The 25377-nt window shown below is 44.0% G+C and overlaps 2 protein-coding genes across 2 annotated transcripts; both read left to right on the top strand.

Annotated features, from left to right (window-relative positions):
• The first annotated feature begins 521 nt into the window (after nucleotides 1-521).
• Nucleotides 522-8101, top strand: BCL10 (BCL10 immune signaling adaptor). Its single transcript, XM_072343283.1, has 3 exons — nucleotides 522-750; nucleotides 4319-4607; nucleotides 5656-8101. Exons 1-3 carry the CDS (start codon nucleotides 673-675, stop codon nucleotides 6021-6023), a joined length of 735 nt encoding a protein of 244 aa, XP_072199384.1. The 5' UTR covers nucleotides 522-672; the 3' UTR covers nucleotides 6024-8101.
• A 749-nt stretch (nucleotides 8102-8850) lies between these two features.
• Nucleotides 8851-11347, top strand: C8H1orf52 (chromosome 8 C1orf52 homolog). Its single transcript, XM_072343324.1, has 3 exons — nucleotides 8851-9143; nucleotides 9270-9477; nucleotides 10121-11347. Exons 1-3 carry the CDS (start codon nucleotides 8883-8885, stop codon nucleotides 10201-10203), a joined length of 552 nt encoding a protein of 183 aa, XP_072199425.1. The 5' UTR covers nucleotides 8851-8882; the 3' UTR covers nucleotides 10204-11347.
• The last annotated feature ends 14030 nt before the right edge of the window (nucleotides 11348-25377 follow it).

Genomic DNA, 25377 nt, shown 5'->3' with positions numbered 1-25377 from the left:
AACTCCGGAGTGCACAGCAGCTGTTTTTGTCAGCACTGTTGTACAGAGACAGCAAGGTCTTCAGCAGAATTACGTCTGAAGAGGAGCTGGAAGAGGTTAATGACCAAGTGTGGGGGTGGGGAGCCGGGGGACACCTGCCTCAGCTCAGCAGTGCCGCAGCACCTTGCTGGCAGCTCCAGAGGATCTCAAAGCACACGCTTAGATGCGATAGATAGGGAGGATCAGTGCAGCTGCTGGGACACAAACCGCCCTGCAGCGCTCTTTTGCGGTCTCTGGGGCTGCGATTTTAACACTACGGAGATCAGAGCAGCGAGTATTCCTGTACCTTTAAGTGTTCCGGGCGGGATGTTTGCTATGCAACGTGTTTATTAATAAACCAGCGGAGCAAAGCGGGTATCCCAGTCAGCACCTGGAGCGTGACGCGCTGTGGCACTGAGGGACGCGGAGGTCACGGGCTGCCGTTATCCTCCCTTAACGACCCGTGTAACTCCACGACCCAAACGGCCCGGAAGCTCAACCGCCCCCAGCCCCGACACGGGACGGCGCATCACTGCGCGTGCGCCCGTGGGCGGGTCGGCCGCGTGCCTTCCTCGTGGCCCGGCGGGCGGGGCCCGAGTCCGGAAGTGGTGCCGGGGGCGGTTTCCGCAGCGGGGCGCTCGGAGGGGTTCCGCGATGGAGGGCTCCGGCCCGGCCTCGAGCGCGGTCGGGCGGCCGTTGACGGAAGACGAGATGGCCGACGTGAAGAAGGAGGCGAGTGCCGGGCCGGGCGGGTGGTCGGCGCGGTGGGAAGCGGAAACGCCGTTAGAGCGGGCGGGGGGCGCCTCGCAGCGCGGAGTTCCCCGGCGTGTGCCGGGGCAGGGCGGAACGGGGCGGAGCGGCACCGAGGCACGCAGCTCCGCGCCGGCGGACCTTCCCCAGGGCTGGGCGCTTCCACGGAGCCCCGCTGCCCTCCGGCTGCCTCGGGGTAGAGTGGAAGGGCAGCGTAGTCAAGGCGCTATCGGGCAGGTGGTTGCAAGTAGGTGTGTTTTTTTTCAGGACGGAGCTTAGCTTAGTTCCTGAACAGTGTGATGTGTGCAGCGTTTCCTTGAAATGCTTTGTCATAGTTTGTGAGGCATGTTTTTCGAGTTACTGCTTGCTTCTGTGGAACCTCGGAGTACCAGTGCAATAGGTAGCATCCGGTTGTTACAGCAGCAACACAAAAATGAAGGCAGGACCTACTTATATATCACGTCAAGCATACGGGCTGCTTTAAATTTATCTGTGTTAGTGACTGAGTTCACAGTTCCTTCTCCCAGGAGTCCATCAGTATCCCTTCAGCCTCTAATCTTGCATTCCATGTAGTAATTGGAGGACTTGATGGAAGGCTGATATGTAGTAAGAGAGAACTTCAATTTTAGCATCAAAATGCAATATAGTAAAGCTGACTCTAGAGACTCTCCTGTCAGGGAGGTTCATTGCTGCATTATGTGCTTGCTTGGTTGCTCCAAAGCTGTTCAGGTACCTCTGATCAGGCACACTCATGTGATGAGCTGTGGACCAGGCCAGCTGCTGGTCTTTCTTCATGCAGGCAGCACAGCGCGGCTCAGAGCTTGCAGGGCAGGCGTGTGTGAGCATAACTAAAGAAACAGCTGCTTGTCCAGCTCTCAACTAGATTCAGTGGTGAACAGGGCAGCTTGGATATCAGGGTGCAGACCTGGCTTAACTGTTGTGAGAGCACAGCTGTAATAAAACTTAAACTAATATTTAAATTTTAGCCAGGCTCCTGATACGTTCTCCCTCCGTACCGTTTTGTCACATCAAAGAAGACTTAAAGCAACTGCCCAGACTGTCACAGGAGTTTTACACCCTTTCCTGCACAATGAGCTGTGAGATAGAAAAGTTGCACCATCAGAAATCCCACGTATGTTATGTGACAGTGCACCTCAGAAAGGCTCTCTTACAGACGTCTGGGGTAGACGTGTTTGAAGGAGAAATTACAAAGGGTGGCATCTAATGTTGGAGATCTGGGAAGAAAGCAGAGAGACATGCAAGAACACTGATATAGGAACAGCTCTTTAAAGCTCCTGTTCTTCTGCATTTACTCTTTTTGTTCCTTACAAACTGCTAACCTACGTGGACAGTCGGGGAAATTCAGAACTGATGCACATCATGTAGTGTAAGGCACAGTACAGGAAGGTGTTAGTCAAAACACAGTACTTTTCTTTTGAGTAACAACTTGCTTTATAGTTCTAATGCTGAAAATTTTACTGACTCTCTTGTCAGAGTTTGTTGATCAATCCCTCGTGGTGGTAGGAAGAGGTATGAGAAGTGGAAAAAATCAGTGTTGCAGGCGGTATTTGTAGCACAGCTTGCTGCAGTTGGACGCTTGAGGCATGTTGCAGAGCAGGTAGATACAACAGTACTGCCCTTCTCTGTTCTTACCAAGTCAGTTAGGCCAGCACCCTGTCCAGCACAGGAAGCTGGATGGAGTCGTCATCCAGATGTGGAACTGGATCCTCTCACTACCAGGCTCAGAATACAAGCAGGGGCGGCTACAGCTGCTGTGTGCCCCGAGCCTGAAGGAGCCACCTGGCTCCAACCACACTGTTATGCTCTGGTTTCACATTGAATTCAGTCTGACTATGGCAGTTTGCTCCAAAAACCTTCCTTGCTCATCAGTGCACAAGTAAAGCAAAGAGTCGCTTTCACGTTGCTTTCATATAATGTCATCTCAACAAGCTGGAAGAAGTTTTCTTCAGGAAAAAGCCGTGATTGTTTCTTTCATCACTTGTATGTAAAGCTTTTTTCCCCAGTTCTAGCCCTCAAATTGCTTTTTCTTTGAATTAAATGAGGAAAGTTTGATGGAAGGAGGATTTTTTTTTCACATTGGCAACTTTCAGCTGGCAGATATCTGGCTGGTGTATTTCTTCACAGTGAAAACTGTTGGCAAGGGAAACTGCCAGTTCTGTAGTATTATGTAAAATGAAAGCTTGTTTTTCAAGCAAAAAGGTATCATTTGTGACTCATCTCCATAGAGTAGTGGATTGGTTCTTGAAATCAGAGTTGGGAACAAGGCGCTAGTTCTGTTTTGAAGTTAATGTACTGATTAAAATAAGAGGAATATAATCTCTATTTTGGAGATGCTTGCAGTTGTATGAACCCTATGAACAAGGTAAACGAAGGTTGCTTTATGTTCTGCTACATGTGTGAATAAATTCTTCCTTATAAGAGAAGGCGCGTGATCTTCCAAAGGGGAATTAAAAATAGTGACGTTGGTCCTGTCAGTTACCTTTTGCAATAAATTGGTATTTGTGTTGTAATTGAATATGGTAACAAAAGATAGTTTGATCCTGGGGAACCATGCTCTGTGTGTGGTGGGACTCCATATGAGGAGTCATGGTGCCCAAAGGAACTTAGTGGCACTGCAGTTCTGTTCTCAGAGCAGGGCTCTGCTTCACCTTGCCCAGTAGCAACAGGCTGCCTGCTGGGCTTTGGTGGGTGCAGTCCCCTCACAGGGGTAGACTTGCATCTTTTTTCCCCCCTTCTCTTCTCTTTGCTGTTATAGAAATGAGTTAAGCAATAGTTGACGCTTGTTAGCTGAAGTTATGCTGTAGGGGGTAGCGCCATTTTGCTTTGGCCAGTCATCAGAGTTGTGCTCATTCTCATGGATTGGTACCGCATGTCAGGGCTGTGCAGGCTGCTCCAGGTGTTTGGTATAAAGCCTTAAGCTGACAGAAAGCAGATGGATACAGACAAAAAGCAGACAGTCAGTCTGTTCAAAGTAGGTACATCTGTTGAAGGAGGGGCATGTATTGTGGATACCAGTAATCTGCTGGTGAACCTGTGTGCCCAAGTTGTCTAATGCAACTTTAAAACAGTAAGTATATTCACACTGTTGCTCTGAGACTGCGTTTACTCAACCTACAGAGAACACTGATAATGGCAATGCTACTGCTGTGTCTCCTGGATGCAAATGGTGTAGAGATGTGACAATGTAGACAAAGTGAGTGGTTGCTATTGTGTTTTATTGGTCTAATTGTTTTCATTTTATTTAACGATGGTTCTGAAATGTGGTAAACATGGACTTAGTGAAATATTTTCAGTGTTTGCCTCCATTGGTTAACATGCATTAAATCTTCTTGGGTTACTCAGGAAAATCAAGAACGCTTTAAAAAAACTTCTTTTTTCCTTTTAAAATAGGTACATGGAGAAAATTCTCTGCTGAATAACATGGTGGCATCTTTAAACTGTTCTATTAACCTGTAAATCACAGAGATTTTCAGTGTAGCTTCTAAATAAATTGAAAGATTGACTAATGTCAGTTGGTTTTGTTTTTCAGGCTTTAGAGAGGATGCGGCCTTACTTGTGTGACAAAATTATAGCTGAGAGACACTTTGATTACCTGCGTTCAAAGAAAATACTCACTAGAGAAGACACAGAAGAGATCTCTTCTCGATCTTCTAGTAGGAAAAAAACTGGGAAGTTGTTGGACTACTTAGCAGAAAACCCAAAGGGACTGGATGCTTTGGTGGAATCCATCAGGCGAGAAAGAACACAAAACTTTCTGTTACAAAAGATAACTGACATAGTGTTGAAAGTCAAAAATGAAAAACTTGAAGCTCTCAAAGGTGAGCAGTTTGTAATAATGTACTGTAAGATAGAAGTTTCACTTTGAGGAGCTGTGAAACAAAAGTCCCACAGTCGTGTGTTCCTTATTACAGATTATGTCATTATTTTCTGTTTAAAATCCTGGGTATATATTGCAAGCTTTACTTCTTTATTATCTGAACGTGCAGTAAATAACAAATCAGAAAACAATCTCGGAAAGCAACTGTGGTGTGTGTTGTTCTAATGAATAAGTTTGTTTCACGCTTCAGTTTTACTTTCCACAAGGTTCTAATTCAGAACTCAGAATAAGTGTTTATCTTCCATCTTGCATTTCTGTTCAAGCTACTTGCTGCACTGGCAGGATGCTTTGGTTTTGTTAAGCTTTGTGTCTAAGAAGAAGATAAGTCTGCGAACACAATACAAGGGGGAATTCTCCTTGCCTCCCATCTCAGAACTTAAAATTAGACTGCTAATCTGTTGCTTCGTATAGTCAGAAGTTTTGTTGACAAAGAAAACTTAAGTAGCTGTATGTACTCTTATTTGAAGGTAGAAAAAGAAAGTATGAAGTTTCTAAACCAAAACCCTTACTTCCTCTTCCACACCCATAAATAAATAAGAAGGAAGAAAGTATATTTTTAACTCCAGAGATGAAAGACTTGAATTTTTGTCTGGCTTTAAGTGTAGCAGTTGTCAAATGCAATCTACTTTGAAGTAGAACCGTGCAGCTGAAGCTTTTCAAAAGCTAGTTTGAAGAATGTATTGAGAATGTTCTATCCAAAGGTAGGTCAGAGGCTGGAGTGAGTTCCTAGAGCGAAGCTTCAATTATAGTGAACCATTGTTAACTAGTAGCTGATACAGAGGGAAACTTTCATATGGTTGACTAGATGATCTGCTTGTATTTTCTAATTTGGTGTGACTACTGGAATGTCACAGGTAAGATGAAGAGGACAGTCTGCTAAAAGTACACCCGGCTGATCTTTAATGACAGTTTTAGCAATGCTAACTCAGAGCACAGCTTGAAGGATGCATCCTAATGTAACTGATTTTGTTCTCTGCTCTTTGTTCCAGGTCTAAGTTGCAGCACTTGTATGACCTCACTGTATGGGGGAACAAATAATCTTTCTAGATCATATTCTGACGAATCCAATTTTTTTGATAAAACAAAAGACAAAGAATCTACTCAGATGCACAATCCAGAAGAAGATTATAGCACTGCTGCATTTATGTCTGCTGTCTCTCTTCATTCAATGAATCTACCTGTTGCAGAGATGGGGAGTGCTGAGAGTGCAATTTTGTCAGTCACCCTTCCGGGCCCTGGAGACCCCGGTGCACCCCCTCTCCCTCCAGAGCTCCAGTCAGAACAGCAGGAACCATGTACCAGTTCCAGTGACAATTGCTTTTTGCCTTTAAGATCACGTTCTCTTCATCCACAGTGAACTTAGTGACATCTGTCTGTTCATCCAGAGGCTACTGAAACTGAGTTTGTCTTTTAAGGGTAAAAAAAAAAAAATGCTTTCAGATGGTTAATTTGGGTAATCAGAAGAAACAATTTGATGTTTTTATAGAGTCTGTTTTGTTGTATGTTTGTTTTTGTGTGTGTGTGTTTTTTTGTTTGTTTTTGTTTTTTTTAATGGAGTGACTCTGGCTGCTTGATTTAGTTTTTCTTAGAGTTTGGTTGTTTGTTTATTATGGTCCTACACCAGCAAAAGTTTTTTTGTTTGTTTGTTTTCTGCTTTTTTGTTGTTGTTTGCTTTGTTTTTAAACCAATATATTTAAGATAAAACATTTAAGTGCAGGTACTTAAGCTGCAGTTACAGAATAGTAATAACAAATGTAGTTTTCTTAATGTTTCTGTGGTGAGTGAAAAAGCACGGGTGGTTAAGGAAAGCATTGAGTGTTGAAAAGTAACATCCTGAGCTAAAAGCTTAAGCTCATGTGCAGAAAAGCTTAAATTCACATGCTAAATTAATGTGTCCTCCATATTTGTGTGTAATTTGCAAAAAAGTATTTTCATCTGGGGAAAAAAAGACCAAACTAAACAGATCGGACTAAATCTGTAGCTATGCTTATTCGCAAGGCAGCTCTTCATTTTCTGGATTTCCTTTGTCCTGCCAGTAAATTCAAAGGTGTTCAATATCAAAGTGATTTTGAGCTAGCAAGTGCACATCCACAAGCCCTGGCATGTTATTATTGTATACAATTTAGAAATTTGTGATTTGAGATGCACTTTAAATACAAATTCTCATTAATTCTTAAAAAAGGAAAGTAAACCACTGTAAACTCTGGTGGGCTGTCAGGAAGTGTTACTGTATAATGCTGGTAAGGACTGAGGCTTGTGTGTTTTGTCCCACTGTATGGGAGTCTTGTAGCAAGAAAGTGTCCTTAACTGAGAGATTCTTGGAAGTGTTGCACTTAAGATACCTGCTCTTCAACACAGAGACGTTTACATTTTGAATTGTTTAGAATTGAAGGCATTTAAACTATTTGATCATGGGAAGGTTCTCGTATTTCTTAACACAATATAATGCAATATTCCTCTCTTACTCTGCTTTAACTGCTTTAAAATTACTAGGCAAAGACAGACTCTTCATTGGAAATGTGTAGTTGTGTTCTGTAATGCTGCACTACAAAGTGATGCTTTCAGTATGTCAAAAGATAAGTTTTGTGTCTCTGGCTTTAAATTCTTTCGGTTTTCATACAGCTGTGTAATTCCATTCAAGACAAAAGCCAGGTAACAAACCAGAGTTGTGTTCTCCTTTTGTGGAGACAGGCCTTCTGCAGGACCACAGTATAGTCTCTAAACTTTCATTTCATGTTTGCTTAGGTTTCAGGAGTAGGTGAAAATAAACTGCAGTGTTCAATCGTAGTCCATATTCAGTATGCGAATAGCTTACATTTGCTAAAATGTGAGCTTCTGTTCTTGTGTTTATAAAACCCTTGTCTTTCTTGTAAACATCTGAGGACCTTCAAGGTGGTGAAAATGATTCTAAGTGAAACTCATCAGTACAGATGGCACTCTGGGATTTAAATACCTAAATATAAGTAAAATCTTGTTCTCTAACATGAAATTGAGGATAGGTGCAAATCTTTCTTCCCTTAACTTGTACTGCAGTTGCACATGCCCAGGATGCCTAAAGGTTTGTGTCTCGGTGTCCCTTTGGTTGTCATATAACACTTGAAGAGTCGCATATGTGTTCTCATACTTTTTTTTTTTTCCTTCTCATTATTTTCACTTCCTTGGTAGCTTAGACTTGGGTTCTTGTAAATGGGGAGAGGGCTTCAGCTCACAGTGGAAACTGTCTTGTACATCAGAACACGCATTGTGTGCTGCCTGCAGTGCTGCACAGTGAGCAGCAGGCCTGCCCATGGGGGAGTGATCCTGCAGTGGAGCCTCTTAACCTGAGACTTTAAATGAATGTATTATCTTGTTAATGTTTATAATGGGCTTTTTTTTTTTTTTTTTTTTTTTTTAATGAAATATTTTTAGCACAACTTTTTGAATAAATTCTTTTGTATATTTGCTTGTTTTCCTGTTTGCCTTTATTAAAATCGTAGGTTCTGAGAGGCTCTCGGAGTAGCTCGTGCCAGTACCTGGGTGGGTGGATTTGGTTTTGTATGCATGAGAGGCTTTTGTTCTTTTTGGAGAAGTTATCTCTGGTGGAAAGAGTGACAATGTGAAACACCTGTGTGGGTAGGACTGCCTAGAAGAGCCCTGTGTAGGGAGAGCACACGTGAAATGAAGACCTTGTCTGCTGATGTACGCTGCCTGTGGTTCGTGGCTAGTATTGCTAACCTGACGGTAGGAATAGTGGTAAGAGTGCTGGGAGGTACCTCACTCTTTCCAAGGCTGGGTGCAGGGTCTCACTGCCTGCGTGCTGCTCGACAGCAGCCACAAGCTGATGCTGGTGGAGGTGCCCCAGAGCTGGATGTGCGGTGCTGGGAGCTTTACCTGCCCGAGGCCAGGTACTGCACGGAGGCTGAGGGCAATGTCTTTTCTCTCTGTTCTCTCTTGCAAAGCTCACAGGTGTGAAAAAGAGAAACGGAGGTTGTCTCAGTTTCATGTCTAATTCTCTTTTAATCGATGATCTTTTTTTTTTTTCTTAATATATTTTAAGAAAGGCCCAACTTACTGGGTTTGAACGCTCGCTACTCAAGTGCGAATGCAGAAAGGTCAGTTATTTCCATCCCTTTCTCCCGCACGCCGTTTGCTGCCCGCAGAGCAGACCGGGGCCGGCAGGCGGAACCCTCGGCGCGGGGCCGGTTTCCGTGCGGGCGGCGAGTTGCGCAGCCCCGCCATGGCGGCGGAGGGAGAGGACCCGCTGGGATACTTCGCGGCCTACGGCAGCTCCAGCTCTGACTCGGAGGCCGACGAGCCCTCGGCCGAGGAGCGGCAGGCGGGAGCCGGCGCGGCGGCGGGGAGCAGCCCGGGGAGCCGGCCGAAGCTGCCGCCGCCGGACGAGCTGTTCCGGAAGGTGTCCCAGCCGCCCGCCTTCCTCTACAACCCGCTCAACAAGCAGATCGACTGGGAGAGCCGCGTCCTGCGGGCGCCCGAGGAGGTACGGCCCGTGGGGAGAGGGCGGGGAGGCAGCCGTGCTCTGCCCCTCCTTGCCCTGCCCCGGGTTGCCCGCCGGCTTCTGATGTCCGGCGCGTGGGGCTGACCGCTTCTCTGCTCTGTCCCGCAGCCGCCCAAGGAGTTCAAGGCGTGGAAGACGAACGCCGTGCCGCCGCCCGAGGTGTACAGCCCGCCCGAGAAGAAGCCTCCGCCGGCCCCCGCCGTCGACATGGCCATCAAGTGGTCCAACATCTACGAGGACAACGGCGACGATGCGCCGCGACCGGCCGGCAGAGCCAGGTTCCTTCCTGAGGAGGAGGAGGAGCACACGGTGTCAGGTAGGGCAGGCGGGGGGAGCTGCTGCTGCTGCTCGGGCACCCGGCCGGGTTGTTGCCCACCTGCATGGTGTCCTGTAGCATGGGGCCTTAATTAGAATTGCAGAAGCATTGAGTGTGGAAAGACCACTGAGATAGATCATTGTAGTTCAACCGTTGACCCGTACCCACTATGCCCATTAACCATGTCCCTGCATGCCATATCTCCATGTTTTTCAAATGCCTCCAGAGATGGTGACTCCACCACCTCCATGGGCAGCCTGTTCCAATACGTCAACACTCTTTCTGAGAAAGAAATTTTCCTAATCCCCCCCCCGTTAACTTTAACATTAGTTTCTGCTTCTAAAACATATTTTCTAGGTTTTTATCTTATCTATTAAAACAGTCCTTTTTTGGAGCAGGTACTATGCAGAGTCTACCATAACAAAGCCTTGCCTTTCCTTTCCTTGAGCTATGTTAAAACAACAAAACATTTCTGTTCTGACCACATATCATCCACATTCTGAAAATGAGGATGCTGTTAGTTAGTGTGCCTTTTTTCCAGGCATCTCAGATGTGGCTGAGTCAGTTGTTCAGGGATGAAGATGGTGTTCTACACAAAAATATGGCGTTTCTGGCTTAGAGTAATTCTGTCTTTTGTTTAAAGATGATGAAAAAGATGATGAACCAGCTTACACTAAGAAACGGAAACTAGACTCTGGGGAGAAGATGAAGAGGAAGAAGGTATAAGCAGCATACACTTGGTTTTAGTGTAATGAGAATTTAAATGAACTTGTATTTCTCTCCTGGAATGTGGAACAAATACGTGTTTACCGAATTTCTCTCTCCTGTCGGGTAGGGAATTTTATTTCAGCAGTTTGCTTGCCTTTTGGAAAGCACAAAACTTAATGGACAGTGTTATGGTGGAAAGTATATATGTCTGCTAAACAAAATTTAAACCTGTTTATTTAAAGAGGTGTCTTAAAACATTGCTATGGAGACTTCTGCTCATGGGTACAGGATTCAATGGTATTTTGTTTATCAAGAAACCTGGTAGCGTGAGCCTTTCTTGTCTGATTTTTCCATTGTGTCAAAACCTTTTATAAAGGAGCATATACTACAGATTCTTTAAGTATCGTACTGTGGTTTGTTTGAATAATGCTGTTTTGAAATTTATGTAAAGACTGCAGATAGTCACTGGAATAAAACCGCATTTTAAAACACTGTGATGTTGCACTGCATGCCTGTTGAGTGGGAGCAATGAATTCTGTGCTGTACGCATTTTGGTGCTGTGTTTCTGAAGACTCAACAATCCTCAGGGTTTTGATTGTAATAAATACGCAACTGCAGACTGGAATATTGACCTGAAAGTGGTGTTTAATGTTAGATAAATCGTTGTGATACTATTTGTTCTACGTCAGTGAAACGTGAAGCTGATAGAAGAAGTGAAGCATTTAATGTATTCTTCCAAAACCTGAAAATAGCAACTAGATACGCACATGAGAAATATTAAGATAAAGCTGTGACAGAGCCTTTACTGTCAGATTATATTTACTAATATAGCTAATGCTAGTGAAGCTTGTCACAGTGTTCGAGCCAGTGCATACTGCATTTGTGCTAACCTGTCGCATGGAACTTGGAGTCTGTATATGAAAAAGTAGCAGTGGGCTTTCGGGGAAAGAGGTTTATTGCCAGCTGAAGCATCTCCGCCTTAGAAATCTGCACTGAAGTCTGCTTACTGGTACGGGTTTACGTGGTTAAGCAGTCAGTGCAAGTTGATGTACTACATTTTTTCTTCTGTTCTGAGCTATCTTGAATTTGGTAGATTTTATACCCATATGAATATTTAATATTCACATTTTGTAAAGTGATCTTTTAAAAATATTCTTTTAACGTCAGAAATGTGTATTTGTGATTAGTGAGTATATACAGCCTCAATCATCTACTTCAGGTTGCACTTGTCATGAGCTATTATTTGAGATCAAATGGTTTGAGCTTTGTAGAAAAAGGAATTATGTTTTTCCTGATGTGTTTGAATTCAGTGTCTCTGAATGAAAATGCTTCCTCTGATCTGTTTTCTGTATCTTCTGAAATCTAGTGCTGAGAATGCAGTAGATGGCTGAAATTGGAAGGATCTGACATGAGGTGTGGGGTTCAGCGGGCTGCCTTATTCAAGACTCATAGCAGTAAGCCTGTCTGCTGCTGAAGTGCTGCTCAAAGTGTGGTACAGCTGAAGGTTAATGTCACCAGCTCTGGAAATAGGTTGCATTCCTACAGTAGCCATGGCCAAGAAGTCTTTTGTCCACACGCTGTGTGCCCTGCCTTTCTGGTGGTAGCTCAGGAAGTTAGCATGGTAATCACTCTTTGTTTTCAGATTATACAATATGCTTGGTCTTGAAGCTAATGCAGTCTAATGCAGTGGGATACTCAGTTTCCAAGGAGAAAAGCAGCATGCCTAATCAGAGAGAAGAATGATTAATTGAATTATTTACAGACTTAGGGAAACCTCCTTGTAAACAAGGACTGTGGCAGCATCCTATTTCTCATCCCTGTTCAGGATACGTGGCAAAGGCAACTTTCTTAAGACATCTGAAATAAGGCAGTGAGAAAGCCCATCTGAAGTGGAGGTACATGGGTGAACTGATTCTGTTGCTGGATGAGTTTTATTGGTAGAGATGCTTGAGTCCTGGGAAGTTCTAATATTGCTGCTCATGAAGCAGGCAGAGCCTACAAAGAAGCAGAGAGCATGGAGGGGGCTGACCTTTCTGTGCTCAGAGACAACAACCTGGGTGTTTTTTGTGAGTAACTGAGATTGTCTAAAAGAAACTTTGTATCCTCAGTGAGTTGTAAAGCAAACTGCAGACCTCCCAGGGGCTGCTAAGGTCCTAAAGGGGAATTCTGATTCTGAAATTCAGAAGAATGAGAGGCACTTGGAAGTTAAATCTGTGGGGCTACAGCCCAGAAACCTTGCACTGAAAGTTCTGTTTCTAGTGACCAGCTTTGATAGTGTGGTACTTACTGAGCAGTACTGGCTCTGGAAGGAGAAAAGCACAGCATCTGTATCTGGTACAAAGAGGCTGTTTGAAGCAGCTGTGTTGGGCTGGATAGAACACTGCTGGTAGCCAGGAGAGGATGAGAAGGAGAGAAAGCTCACTGATTTATGTGGGGATCAGTAAAGTCTTAGTCAGGTACCCTACAATGCTTCTAAGAAGAAATGGTGATAAACTGAATTATAGTACTCATCTGGGGTTGGGCTTCCAGGTCAGAATTACAAATGAATTATCAGTGATACAAAGCACTGTGAGGTTGCAGAGTTACCAGCTGCCATTTGGGTTCCTTGAAGATGTCCATGTTCGAGGGAGGATGTCACAGCAAACCTTGCGGAGTGCATCCAACACGTGCAGTGGAAAAAGAGGCTCTTCTCAGTACTCTTTTTGGATGAGTAGGAGTGTTGCTGATTCCCAAAACAGGATGAAAATGGTAACAACGCAGTGTTTTAAAAAAAAAAAAGGAGGTGAGGTAAGTGTGAAGAAATGAGCAATGAGAAGCTTTTCTAGTTTGTTTCAGAAGTTGAAGAGAAAAAGATGAGAAAATGAAGAGCAGAGCAAGGTTTGGGCTGCTAATAGTGAAAAATTGCCTCCACTGTGCAACAGGATCTGGGAAATGCATGAGTGAATGCTTACTAAACTTAAACTGATAGCTCAGCTCAAAAATGTCTGCCTAGAGAACAGTTTGTCCTGGATTGTCTTTCCAGAGGAGACAGTGACAGGGAACATACACCTCCGCTTACACATGTGGAATATTGGCTTTGAAATCAGCCTGCTATTAACTCATCACTTGCACTGTTTTTATGATGAATCAATTGTGATGATTATCATGATGTGGAAGGAGGCGTGTGTGTGTGTGCGGTGGGGGGGGAGGCAGTAAAAATCCCTACAAGTTTGATCTGAATTCTCTAAAAAAATTTGTCAAGAGTAGAAAACTGATGGCCAGAAGGCAATTTGTTTGCAATGGACACACGTGCTGCCTCTAGATTCTGGCATAACAGCAGCTATATAATATAGATTTCCAAGAATGGCAAAGTGATCTGAGGGAGAAAAATTCAAGTCAGTATAAGACTACAGCTGTTTCAGATAATGGCCCCCATGGCAGGCAGTGCTTCCTCTGAGAAGTGCTGATGGAGAGATTGCTGCAAGGCATCACCCTGTTAGTCTGCTTGTTCCTATGCAGAAGCATGATGCATGCTAATGCTGTCGAAGGACAGATTCATTTACAAATGCTTTGCGATAAGCTTCAGGCTGCCAATCTGAAATTGAATCCTGTGAAATGCAGTGTGTTCCACAAAGAGAAATTTATCTTGAATCTGCAATCAGTGAAGGAGAGGAAATGGGAGCTGTGTGAGGCTGGCTGCTCTTTCTCTGATGACAGGAAGCTCATTTGCCAGTTTGCTAATCTTGTAAAATCATGGTAGAATTTGGATGAAAAGCTGTAATGCTTTTGCTCACCAGCAGGATACAGTTTGGGTTTTCTTTTGCTTAAAAGGTTTCTGTGACCATTTCTGTTTTAGCTTAGGCCACTCGACCGACACAGACACAAATACCGACACAGACATTTGGGTGTAAGTTTAATGTGGGAATGAAACAATGTGTTGAAAGAATGTAGCAGCTTAATGTCACAGATAAACAAACTCCTTAAAATTCTGAACGGGGTATGTTTAGAAAACCCCTCAGCAAAGGGAGGCACCTTAGTAAGGATATAATTCCATTCCTGCCAGCAATGTTTTCCAGCTAAAGTCAGGCTTAAGAGGTGGTGCAGTGAGAGGTGGAGAGCAGCTAGGCGTTCTGTGCATTAGTTAAAATTTGAAGACTGAAACAAAAGTTGAATTTCCCTACATAAGTGGTTGACAAAATACAGACGATTACCAAGAGAAATGCTGTGGTTTGGTTGCTCAGGAAGCTTCCAGTGAGAAATGGGAACCTCAGTAAATGATTCTTGACACGAACCTTCTGATCACAGTGAATTCTTTTGTCAGTGCTAGTTAAGTCTTATGATGAGGAACCAAGAAGTGGTGGAAATAACAGAGCGATGGGGATTCTAGTGAGCTAGTTCTTCCTTTAAGTCCCTGAGGTATCACAGATCAGAGGGAGCAACCTGGTATTCATTGAAGTCTGCTGAATGTATGTCCTTGGTAGACATGTGGGCTTAGATCTGTTGGACTAGGAAAGGGAACTTGCACCATGGATTGGAATGGGTTTTTACTGCTGGTCCCTTTGAACTATTTTCTTCAGGGCACTATGAAAAATCTGGAATTTTCAGGGAAGCTGGGACCTGTGGGGCTGGATTGACAGAAGAATGCAATGAATTCAGTGAATAGAGATAAGCATTTTTGGTCCTTATCAAATACTTTTATCAGCACTCTTCATTTAGAAGATGAAGTGCCCTTCATCTTTAGAATGCTTTCATCTTGATAGCTTCAAAAGATTAATCACACCTTTGCTCTGCCGTGGCTGTGAGCAACAACATGAGTGCGCTGTGTTTTGCTGCCTTCTAGCAACACTGATCTCCCTTCCCTCTGCTTAGTTTCTCCCTGAATATGGATTAACAGAGAGTAACACTGGGAAAGAGTAATGGGGAGAGGAAGCAAAACCACAGGACTTACCAGAGGATGTTAATCCTCTCCTCAAAACAAACCAACCAGCAGCAGACTCAAAGCAAAAGCAATTGTGAGCTTTTCTTTTGGAAAGCAGAACGTGGGCCACTGTTAAAGTTTTCTGACATGCTTTGATGAGTTGATAGAATTGTATCTTGTATGACTAAGAACTGTATATATGTCTGAAATGTTTCAAACACTGGTAACTTAATGTAGTTATAACATTGGCACGCCTGAAAACAAAAGCTTGCTTGCAGGCATGCTGTGTGATAGCTAGGAACAGATTTTTGTATGAGCTCTGAGGTTTGCTTGCCATTAGCGACTTGTAAGCAGTGTGTTCTCACAGGAGCCTTGGTGCGCCATCACATGGCTGTAAATATGCTGTATGTCCATGCCAGTTTAAATAAGCTAATTCCCACGATCTCCAACATAGTAACAAAGCTCACATCTTGCATTTTTCTATGTCTCTATGTAGGTACATATCCAGTAGAGGGAGCTTTTGCTAACTGCTTACATCATGGCTGCATTAATGTGCTGTACTACCTCATTACTGCACATACCTAGTCTGCCTGTTTCATGTTTTGTTGCCCTCTTTTTCCATGTTTTAATAATAATAATTAAATAAAAGACAAAGAAAAAAAGAAAAAGAGGGTTTGTTACTTGGAAGTAAGAAAGTGAGGCAGAGCTGGCTTTGAAAAGTTCTACTTACTTGATTTTTCCATACAGTCATAAGTTTCTTGCTTTTCAAAGAAAAACAGGCATGTTTGTAACTTGAGTTGGAAGCAGAAGTTTTACATCACTCTTTAAAGATTTTTTTATTATTATTTTATTTTTTTCTTTCCTTCTTTCATAGGACTTGCAGAAATAAGGCTGGCACATGGAGGCCAACCAGCCCACCTGCCCCATGGGAGCCTGTGCTGGAAAAGAGCACTTCTCTGGAAGACAGCAATGCAGCAAACACCATCAGCAGCTCTGTCAGTTTTGTCAAGTTAGTAGGTTAATGAATTAGTAGGAATCAACACAAACGTGCAGAGGAACAAGAGAGGTAACTCCTTTCTTCTCCGTTTTGGGAGGAATAAAACTGGAGTAACTCTGTGGCTTATGGCCTTGTATTGTTTACAGAGTGGGGACTCCTATATAATAAGCACAGGTGTAAGTGGCTGAGGATGACATTTGGAGTTATCAAACATGATTTATCTCAGGTTTTTCCTCAGTTCTCTAGTTGTAACATAGACAAAGAAAATGTAATTCCTATGTCAAATAAAGGTTCTAAGTCCAATGACAGAATTCTAGCAAAAGATACAGCTCCTGAGGGCATTTATTGTGGTCAAAACAAACTAGTAAAGCATAGCATCCATGTTCCCTTGGAGCAGCCTTCTGCTGAGGACTGCATTGCTGTTGAACCTGGATAAGTAGCCAGGACTGAATGCAGATAGGTCCTATAGTTTACTGACAGAGTAGCCCTTAAAAGCAACTCTTTTTCTTCTTGAAGTCTGAAGAAAGAGTGAAGAGAAATTGTCATTTATACAAGACAAGAAATGGAGTTGAATGGTGGTACCCTGTGGTGGCTGGAAGCTTCACTTGAACTATAGCTCCACATGCCTACGTGGTCTGCTGATGGATGTGACACAGGTGAGACACTGAGTGCTCTGAAATTCAGCCTTTGGCAGGCAACATGGGGTAACTCAAACAAAGCAGTCATTTTTACAGAGGGGATGTTATGCAGACTTTGGTTTCTGTTTTTCCTTCTCATTCCGTGAATGTCCCACACATTTTTATAATGTTCCACAGAGATCCTCCTGAAGAGCTATCACATTGTGTTACAGAACTAATTCCTATGTAACTCCATAGCATTTTCCATCAGTGCTGTGTTTATATTATACTCAAACATTAAGGACCAGAAATAAAAGCTGTAGGGAAACTGTCTCTCCTGGTACTTGCTAATTCATCTCAGAAGGTCAGTTCCGTCTTGAAAAGCTGTTTATTTTCCACAGTTACATTGCATAGGAGTTTTATTTGTTAAATAAGTAGCTCTTCTGTTTTTACTGCAGAATAAAAGCAGGTTTACTGATCCTCCTAGTCAATGCTACTATAGGGTTGTTGGGAAGCTATATGTGGTATAAGCACTTTAATTCTATTTCTGATACCATGCTACAGGATGCTTTTCAATCTGTGGCTACATTTACATTAGTAAGTCATTTGGCACAGTAAGAGAGTGTCTGTAATATGAAACAACACTGCAGGCTAACTCTGCTTTGCCCTACCAGCCAGCCACAGCTGGAATGCATTAAAGGAACTCCTAGAGTGCATCTTCTGCTTTGGGCTTCATCGAGAAAGGATGCAGCTGATGCACTCTGAAAACCAAAGCACATGCTGCCAGGGCAATGGGGAGTGTCACCTCAAATGTGTGCTACTAACCCCAGCCAGAAAGCTCCTGCTGCTACAGCCAGCTGTGTGGGCAGCAGCATCTGCAGGACAAGCCTCACAGCCCAAAATAAGCCTTGCTGAGACAATCACAACTGTATTCAGTTTGGGTCCAAGCTTTATGTTTTGGTAATGAGCCAGTGCTTCCTTCTAAACTTAGATTTTTCCCTTGCCTTAGTTGTTTTTTGTTTTGTTTTGTCTTTCCTCTGTTAATGCTTCTTACATTAAGCATGGGGGGGGGGGGGGGGGGGGGAAGGGGGAGAGGAGTTGGTGAAGAATGAAAACTAGAGTAAGTTTAAGCACTTATCCTTGTTATCCATTGTACCTGGTCTAGTAGCATTTCTCCTTAGACAGGCCATTCATTGCTGCAGCAGTTTATATGCATATTTGAAGCTTAGTTATGTGTGCATCCCACTACAGGCCATGTAAAACCAGCTGGATATGAAGCAAATGAAATGTGAACTCACTGACAGGGCTATGGCGCTGAGCACCTGGTTTGTGATAGGGGCTGAAGCCTTGTTACATGTCTAACAGTAGAGCATGGAAAGTGATTTGTGTTGTTTTTTATGCCTTGAAAGAATGGATCCCTTTCCTCTCCTAGTCCTTTCTTCTCAGGCAAGCTTGTAGCATCTGAATCTAGTGACCTTGCAAAAACTTTTTATTTGCAATACAGTTGTCTTAAAAGATGAATTTCTCCTTGAGGACATTTGGGCAAGGTGAAGAGACTGATCGTTTCTCTTTGCTGGTAGGCAAAGAGAAACTGTTTCAGGTAACATTTGTGAACGTGCTTCCAAAATATTCATTTTGTATGCAAATCTGGCAGTGAGAGTATAAGCCAGCATGACAGACATCTTAAAAAGTGCTTGAGATGCAGAGGTTTGCATTATCATAGCTGTGTGATTACTGGGAGGCTCACCCCTGCTGACCTTTGGAGCTTCCCTTTTGTGTCTCCTATTTCCAATCAGAGAAGGGAGGTATTTTTCATACAGAAATACAGAGGCAACGCTCAGTGTTCTCACTAGACAAATCACCCAGCACTCCTTGCTTTGAAGTGGAATCAGACAGGAATCCATCACTCATCTTTTATTTGATGCTTTGTGTGCCTTTCCTGGTAAGCTTCCTAAATGCTGCATGCTGGCATGACTTGGCAAATGACAATGAATTTGTCAAGAGGTTTCTGGGAAGTACCCTGCATTACAGAAGCAGAGATACCTGACGTATTCTATGTTATCTGAGACAGTAGACAGATGGGGGAAGAGTGATGGTGCATTAGCATCCTCTGCTTGGTGCACTCCATTTAAGTCTCTTGCAGAGCCTAAGCAGGACTCAAGCAGCAGCAACTGGAGTCACTCCTGCTTCTGCCTGTGCACAAGAAGTCAATACTTCGATGCTGACTCTCTTGCCTGGCAGCAATGTCCTGTCTCTAATGGCTACAGTTTGGCAACTTCTTAACGTAGTGCTCCAGCAGCGCAGCTGAAATACGTTGTTGGTGTGCGGGTAGTGTGTGCGTATCTGTGTGTGTAGCCAATGTTTCCCTTTCCAAGCCTGCAGGCACTGATCTGCCAGCCACTGCCCAGACAGGGCCCTGCCTACACAGCACCATGGCAGCTCAGGAGTGCTGCTGGTATAGTGGGGTCTGAGCAGGTACCACAGCCATGATACCTGATAGTCCGCATGCATGGTTAGAACGTGCTGGGTAGAGTCCTATTCCAAATGATGTTAAAACTGGCAGCTTTGCAGAGGGAGCTGAGCTTTCTTTGTTGCTGTTTGTGAAGATAGAAGCCTCTACGTGGTTGAAATCTGTTTTGTTGTTTTTGGTTGGAGGTTTTTATTTTGAGGAGAAGGGAGGTAACTTCAGGTCTTCAAAAGTAAAAATGAGATCAAAACCCTGGCAACTGTTCAAGACAAATGAGAACCCTCACAATAAAGGGCTTTCTGTCACCTTGGAGACATCGTTTCAAAAAAGCGAGTTAGTTAATTTTAGTTTCAGACTTCCCTCTGTCCTTGTCCCTCCCATGCAAATTCTGTTTTTACACTTACCATATCCTGTTTAGCTTTGCTTCTTTTCTATATAAACAGGAGAAATTGGCAAAGCTGGGAGAACACTGAAAATGACCTTGCACGTGATGTTTTGGAGCATAAAGCCAGTGCTTGGAAACAGGCAAAGTTAAACCTGCCCAATAACAGATTAAAAAAAACAAGATCAAACATTTTCAGATCATACAGATAAACGTAAAAAGCTCAGAAGTCTAATTTTAAATTCTTGGATTTTTACGTATTGCTGGGTCTTTATTCTGCAGAAGAATACGGGGTTTAGGCAACAAGGTTTTGTGATAAGAAGAGAGGTTGGAGGAAGATCAAAGAAGGAACAATCTAATTTGCAGCATGGATGTAATCTAGTAACTGCTCACTGTCAGAACGGCCACTATTGTTCTGCGCTGTGGAGCTGTGGGGGTTACCAGGTGAGGCTGTGCCATGGTTGGAGACAGGAGCAATTAGAGAGAAGATTAGGATAAAGTAGTGCTTCTATCCACTAAAGAATGTAAATATTTTGAATATTTTCAATAGCTCACACTTCTCAGTAACAGACCTCCTCCAGTGAGTACCCTCACCGTGAGGGCCAGCTACAGGAAGCACAGAAGCCTTCCCGTGTACTTGAAATTACCTGAGATGCAGAGACTTTCCGCTCCCACTCAGAAAATATTTCAAAACAAATTGTTTTAAAATTATTTGACAGATTAGATTACATTTAAATGTCTGTTCTATTGCCCAGGTAATGTCCTTGGAATGTGGGAGGGAGCCATGCAGGATGGACCGGCAGTCAGTGTGCCAATGTCCAGTGCCACCTCCTCCTGGAGGACTGCCACGGGCAGTGCAGGGTGGGAAGAGATCCTTCACAGGGCCATGCTGTGGGCTTCACAGCACATCCACAAGTGGAAGTCGCATGCACCCCTCTCTACACAACACATTTTACAAGAATATTATGCCATCAGATGTAAGCTATACTGCTATGCACTTGTGCGCTGCTGCCTGATGGTGACCACTGCCTTTTAACCACAGGCTTAACAAGGCTTTTTCAGTATAGATTTAGTATACTATGTAATTACTATGTGATTTTAGACAGTTACTACGTACCACCTTTTCCATAAATGCTTTTCAAAGAACAATCACTGACATCTGCTTTCCCCTCCTGGTTGCTGCTTTTGGAAAAAAATCTGTTTCCTCACAGCTGCCCCTCAGTCTGGTGGTGCCTGCTGACGTGTCACGCTGTAATGCACACTCCACCTCAAGAAAGATAAAGTGGCATTTCAGATATGTTCGTGCCATAGGATGCCTGCTGCTTGGGATGAGGGGCAGGGTGGCTGTCAGCACTTCCCATCTCAGGAACCGTTTTTGGTAGCAGTCATAGACAAAGATTTCAAGCACAGAGGTGATTTTGGGCCAAGTGTGATGCCCATGTCTGCTGATGACTTCAGTGTCAGGAGGCAAGAGCTTGTGGTCCAGAGCAGGACCATAATGAGCTGTTATGGCTCAGGCCTTGCAATGAATTTTGAGTCAGCCAGCTGACCAACCTTAGGTTTATGTGTTTAGAAATACCTCCTATCTGCATGGCTCATTGGCTTGTTGGTAAAGACACTTCAAACTAGATCGGCCTGAACACGAGCAAAAAAGATTTGTGATTAAGGGAGCACAGATTAGATTATAAATGTATTTTTTCACCTCAGTTTTCTCGGATACTATTGTGTCTTCCAGGGGTGAAGCCGAAGAATGAACATTATAAGGGACACAAAGAATTAAAAGAAGCTTGGCCACAGTACCTCCCCATAAGCTGCTGTGTGACTGCCTTTCATGTTATCACTGTGCTGAAGGAGAGCTGGGAGCAAGCTGTCAGCAGATGGTAAGCAGCAACCCTGGCAGGCCTGCAAATGAGGGAATTTCCCTGCCTGAGCCAGTGGGATCAAGTACTCATCTTTGTTGGATTGCTCTTTACAAGTCAAGAAAGCCCATCAGGTCAAAACATGTGCTTCATCGTGGCTGGCCTAAAGAGGGAAAGATTTTTCTCCTGTGAAACACAGGTTTTGCTCAGTTCCACTTGGTAGGTACAATCCAGGAGGTGCAAGGAAATAAGTAAAAAAAACAAACAAAAAAACAACCAAACCCAGGGTTCATCTACTTTTCTAGTTTTCAGTCACCCTACTGAAGTGGTGCTTCTGTTCTGCAAACAGTCTGAGAGCACTAACGCATGCATGGACTTCTTTGTAATCACTTCTTACCACCAGCTTCTCTTTCTGCTCCCTTTGCTACACGCACAGTGGAGAGACAAAAGAGAGTGGTTTGCATATAAAACTCCACAGGGTTTCTCTGGCTTTTTTTTTTCTTTCTCATTTTGTGGCTTTGCAGCATACAGGGTAGCTATGATGAAACAATCACATATGCAAATCCATAAAGGCGTTTTGTTTTTGTGTTGTTTTTGTTTTATTCTGAATGATAAAATTACTTTGAAACATGAAAGCCAACATAAACAGCACAGGTTGCTTAAAACTGGAGATTATAACTACAGATTTTTGAGCACAACAAAATACAAACAAGTTCTTTGAAAGGATCTGTGTTCCAATCTATGGATCTTTCCATTTCTCTTCTTAAATATTGGCTTTTCTTTTTACAGCATTTGGACCCTTTACACTTCACTCAGAGTTGACATGCAGAGTTCTGAGGCTGATGATTGAATAACAAGTACTATTTCTAATGATAGAAATTAAAGAAAGGAACTTCAAGAAAGGGGGTTCTCCTCAGAACATGTTTATTAAGTGTGTTCTCCCAGTCTGTATTGTGAACTATTCAAGATATTTTTCTTATTAAGTTTTGCAGGACTTTTAATTAATACGTGTTGTGTGTGCAGCAGTTTTAGGACACTCTGTGCAGCAGCATTTATGATAGGCGCACCCAGCAGTGCTGAGGGTCTGCTTGCCTGTCCTATGCTCCTGCTCAGTGTTAACAGGTACTGCTCCAGGTCACAGCTCAGCACCTTCATGGCTCTAGCTACTTAGGAGATGAGTTTCTAAATTTGGGCTAATACACAAATACTGTGAGAAACCGAATGACGACAATGACTTTGTGACAGCACATTGTTGAGAATTATGTTCTTCCCAGGGCAGAACCAGCAGGAAAATGCTTTCTTGTGACTTACGAATGTGATCCTGGCCAGAAGCATGTAGGATAAAATAGAGAATGGTTATTTGGTATTTTAAGTTCCTTTGAAGAGGCTCTTCTAACATTTAAAGAATAAATTTGAGTTAGTTTGTCTTTTGTCCAATCATACAACATTCTCTTCTTCGGTGTTAACATTCACTTCAACCCACATGGAATGTGACTGATCTGCTGGTTTTGTCTCCATGTTAGGAGAAGGCTATAGTGATGATGGTCATTACACCTACTATTTTTACTGTGTGGGTGATGCCTTGGCTTCCTGTTAGTCAAAATACTTTGGTATTTTTAGCGTATCTTCAGGGAGACTGGCATCCTGCAGTAGCACTCTCATGCTGTAAGATTGCAGAGGTGGTAATGACAGTGCTGAAGTTCAGTGACATGCTTTGAAAAGCTCACTGAGAGGTTGGTGCACATTTCCTAAAAGACAAACACTAACTCAAAAAACTAAGTGCAGGATACAAAAAAGAGCATGAGCTTCTGACATATTTCTGCTTGAATAAATTGCAGAAGAGAGAGCCATGAATACTCCAGCTGCCTAACTCAGCTATGAACTGAAATATTTCCATCACACTACTTATTTGAATCATGTTTAAATTCATCTCCTGTTTAATTTTAAATTTAGCTTAGCAGGGCAAGCAGACTGTTAGTGGTGCAGAAGCATCACAGGGTGGGCTGACCTTTTCTTCCTGGGAGCATCCAGCAATTGGTGGCTTCCAGCCAGAACCTGTGCTGAGTATGGGATCTCAACAGCAGTGCCTCTTAATGCACTTTTGTATTAAGGAGATTTTTGGCAAGGATGTGCTTGAGGAGAGAGTCAGTGGTCTGAGCCAAACACTTGGCTGCTCTAGAAGTCTAAAATTTGCTTTTAAATAGTGCACCACCAACTGCAAGTCGAGCCAGAGACCAGGGAGTCAATGGTGGAGCCATTTTGGTAATGAACGTCTTTGGTTTTGTCTGGCCTCTAGTCTAGAAGGCTACTCAGGTCTAGAATATAAATGGATTAGTGTCCTGGTTTGTCCTTGCAAGAAGATAAACAGCTGTATGGCAAGCCTGGGAGCCACGGGCTGCCTCATCTGGCTGATCCAGAATAGGTCTGGGGGTAACAAAGATGTGGATGGCCGGAGTGGTGTCTGCACGTGCAGATCAGCTGCTCTGCAGGATGGAGATAATGCAGGCTGCCATTAGCAGCAGGTGGGGCTGGTAAGGTTTCATGGAACTGCTGCTTCAGTCCATTTGGATGTCAGGAAAGCAGACACTTTCAGTAACTGGAGTGCTCAGAGATTTTATTGATTAGCAAAATCTTGGTCTGGTGATGGAAAACAAACAAACAAAACCTGTTGAAAACCTTTTTCATGTACAGAAATACACATCCTGCTATTTGTTTATAGTCTCACTGTGTTTAACCAGTCCTGAATGTTTGTCAGTGTCCCAGTGAGAACTCTTCGTGTCGGTGCAAGCTCTGTTCCCATCCCACTGAAGTCACTTTCACATTCTGTACAGGGCCTGCTGAAGCGAATCACGTTCTGCACTGTGTGCTCTGCAGCTCCCAAACAAAATGGGCTGAGCTGGAAACAAAAGCTGGGCTTTGACTCCTGCTGCACTGGCTCAAGTGAGTTCCAGCCAGATCCTTAATGTTATTTTATCTGCAGGGTTTTTTCATGTGTGTGTGTGTGTGATCAATGCCAACTCCACTGGGCAAATACAGGATGCACAGGGATTTAAAAAAATACAAATATCTAGCTGCCAACAAGAAGAAGTGCTTTGTAACCACTGCTTGGAATGGAAACAGTTTTCAAAGATACGGATCAAACTGTGCTTATAGACCCAACCATTGGCAGCTTTTCCTTGGGCCAGTTCCTGTGTGCCTACTGCAGGGAGGAATCCTGGAAATGTTTAAACATCTAAACCATATGGAACACGAAGAAAATACGGTGTGAGGCAGCATAGAAAAAAACAGTGATGCCGAGTTTTCTTTTGTTTCCACAGGCAAGACAAGTGGGAAGATGGGCAAAGGGAAGGACTGGGTCAGAGCCCCAGAGGTGCCTTCACACTCCTGTGGTTCTGTGACCTGTGTGACTGAGGTCGGATGGAGCTCTGGAGCTCTGCTATGCTGCGTATGGGATGGAATCACTGCTGCTGGGACTCCTCAGGGAGTCACGACTCGAAATATGAATCTAAGTTTTTTCTTTAGGCATTTGACTTCAACGGTCATTAAATCACATAATTACAGAATGGCTTGGGTTGGTAGGGCCCTTAAAGCTCACCTGGCTCCAAACCCTGCCACGGCAAGGACAACGCTGCCAGACGGAGGCTGCCTAGGTTTCCCCTAGCCTGCCCTTGAGCACTCCCCGGCTGGGGGCATCCACAGCTGCTCGGGGCAGCCCTTCCCTCCGAATTTGCCGAGGGGCAAAACCCGCGAGCACGTGCTGGCGAACTCTGTTCCTCGGCAGCCGGGCAGCTCCCCCCGCGGCCCGCTCTGCCGGGCTGCTCGGTGCCTCGCCGGCTCTCGGGGCGCGCACCAGGTGCGGCGGCGGGAGCGCTGCTCGAACCGCTGCCGAGGCGGTCCCAGCGACCGGGGCGGCGCGGCACCGGCCCCCCGTCGGGGAGCGGCGATGGGGCGGCGGGGGCATGCGCACTGCGGG

The sequence above is a fragment of the Excalfactoria chinensis genome, chromosome 8 (assembly GCF_039878825.1).
Source record: "Excalfactoria chinensis isolate bCotChi1 chromosome 8, bCotChi1.hap2, whole genome shotgun sequence".
Classification (NCBI taxonomy): Eukaryota; Metazoa; Chordata; class Aves; order Galliformes; family Phasianidae; genus Excalfactoria; species Excalfactoria chinensis.
This window is presented reverse-complemented; position numbering and strand designations above follow the sequence as displayed.

Excerpts from the sequence above, each read along its gene's own strand:
- BCL10 (XM_072343283.1), top strand. The coding sequence starts at position 673 with ATGGAGGGCTCCGGCCCGGCCTCGAGCGCGGTCGGGCGGCCGTTGACG. Across the intron at positions 751-4,318 it reads TGGCCGACGTGAAGAAGGAG|GCTTTAGAGAGGATGCGGCC; the intron begins GCGAGTGCCGGG and ends TTTGTTTTTCAG. Across the intron at positions 4,608-5,655 it reads AAAACTTGAAGCTCTCAAAG|GTCTAAGTTGCAGCACTTGT; the intron begins GTGAGCAGTTTG and ends TCTTTGTTCCAG.
- C8H1orf52 (XM_072343324.1), top strand. The coding sequence starts at position 8,883 with ATGGCGGCGGAGGGAGAGGACCCGCTGGGATACTTCGCGGCCTACGGC. Across the intron at positions 9,144-9,269 it reads TCCTGCGGGCGCCCGAGGAG|CCGCCCAAGGAGTTCAAGGC; the intron begins GTACGGCCCGTG and ends TCTGTCCCGCAG. Across the intron at positions 9,478-10,120 it reads GGAGGAGCACACGGTGTCAG|ATGATGAAAAAGATGATGAA; the intron begins GTAGGGCAGGCG and ends TTTTGTTTAAAG.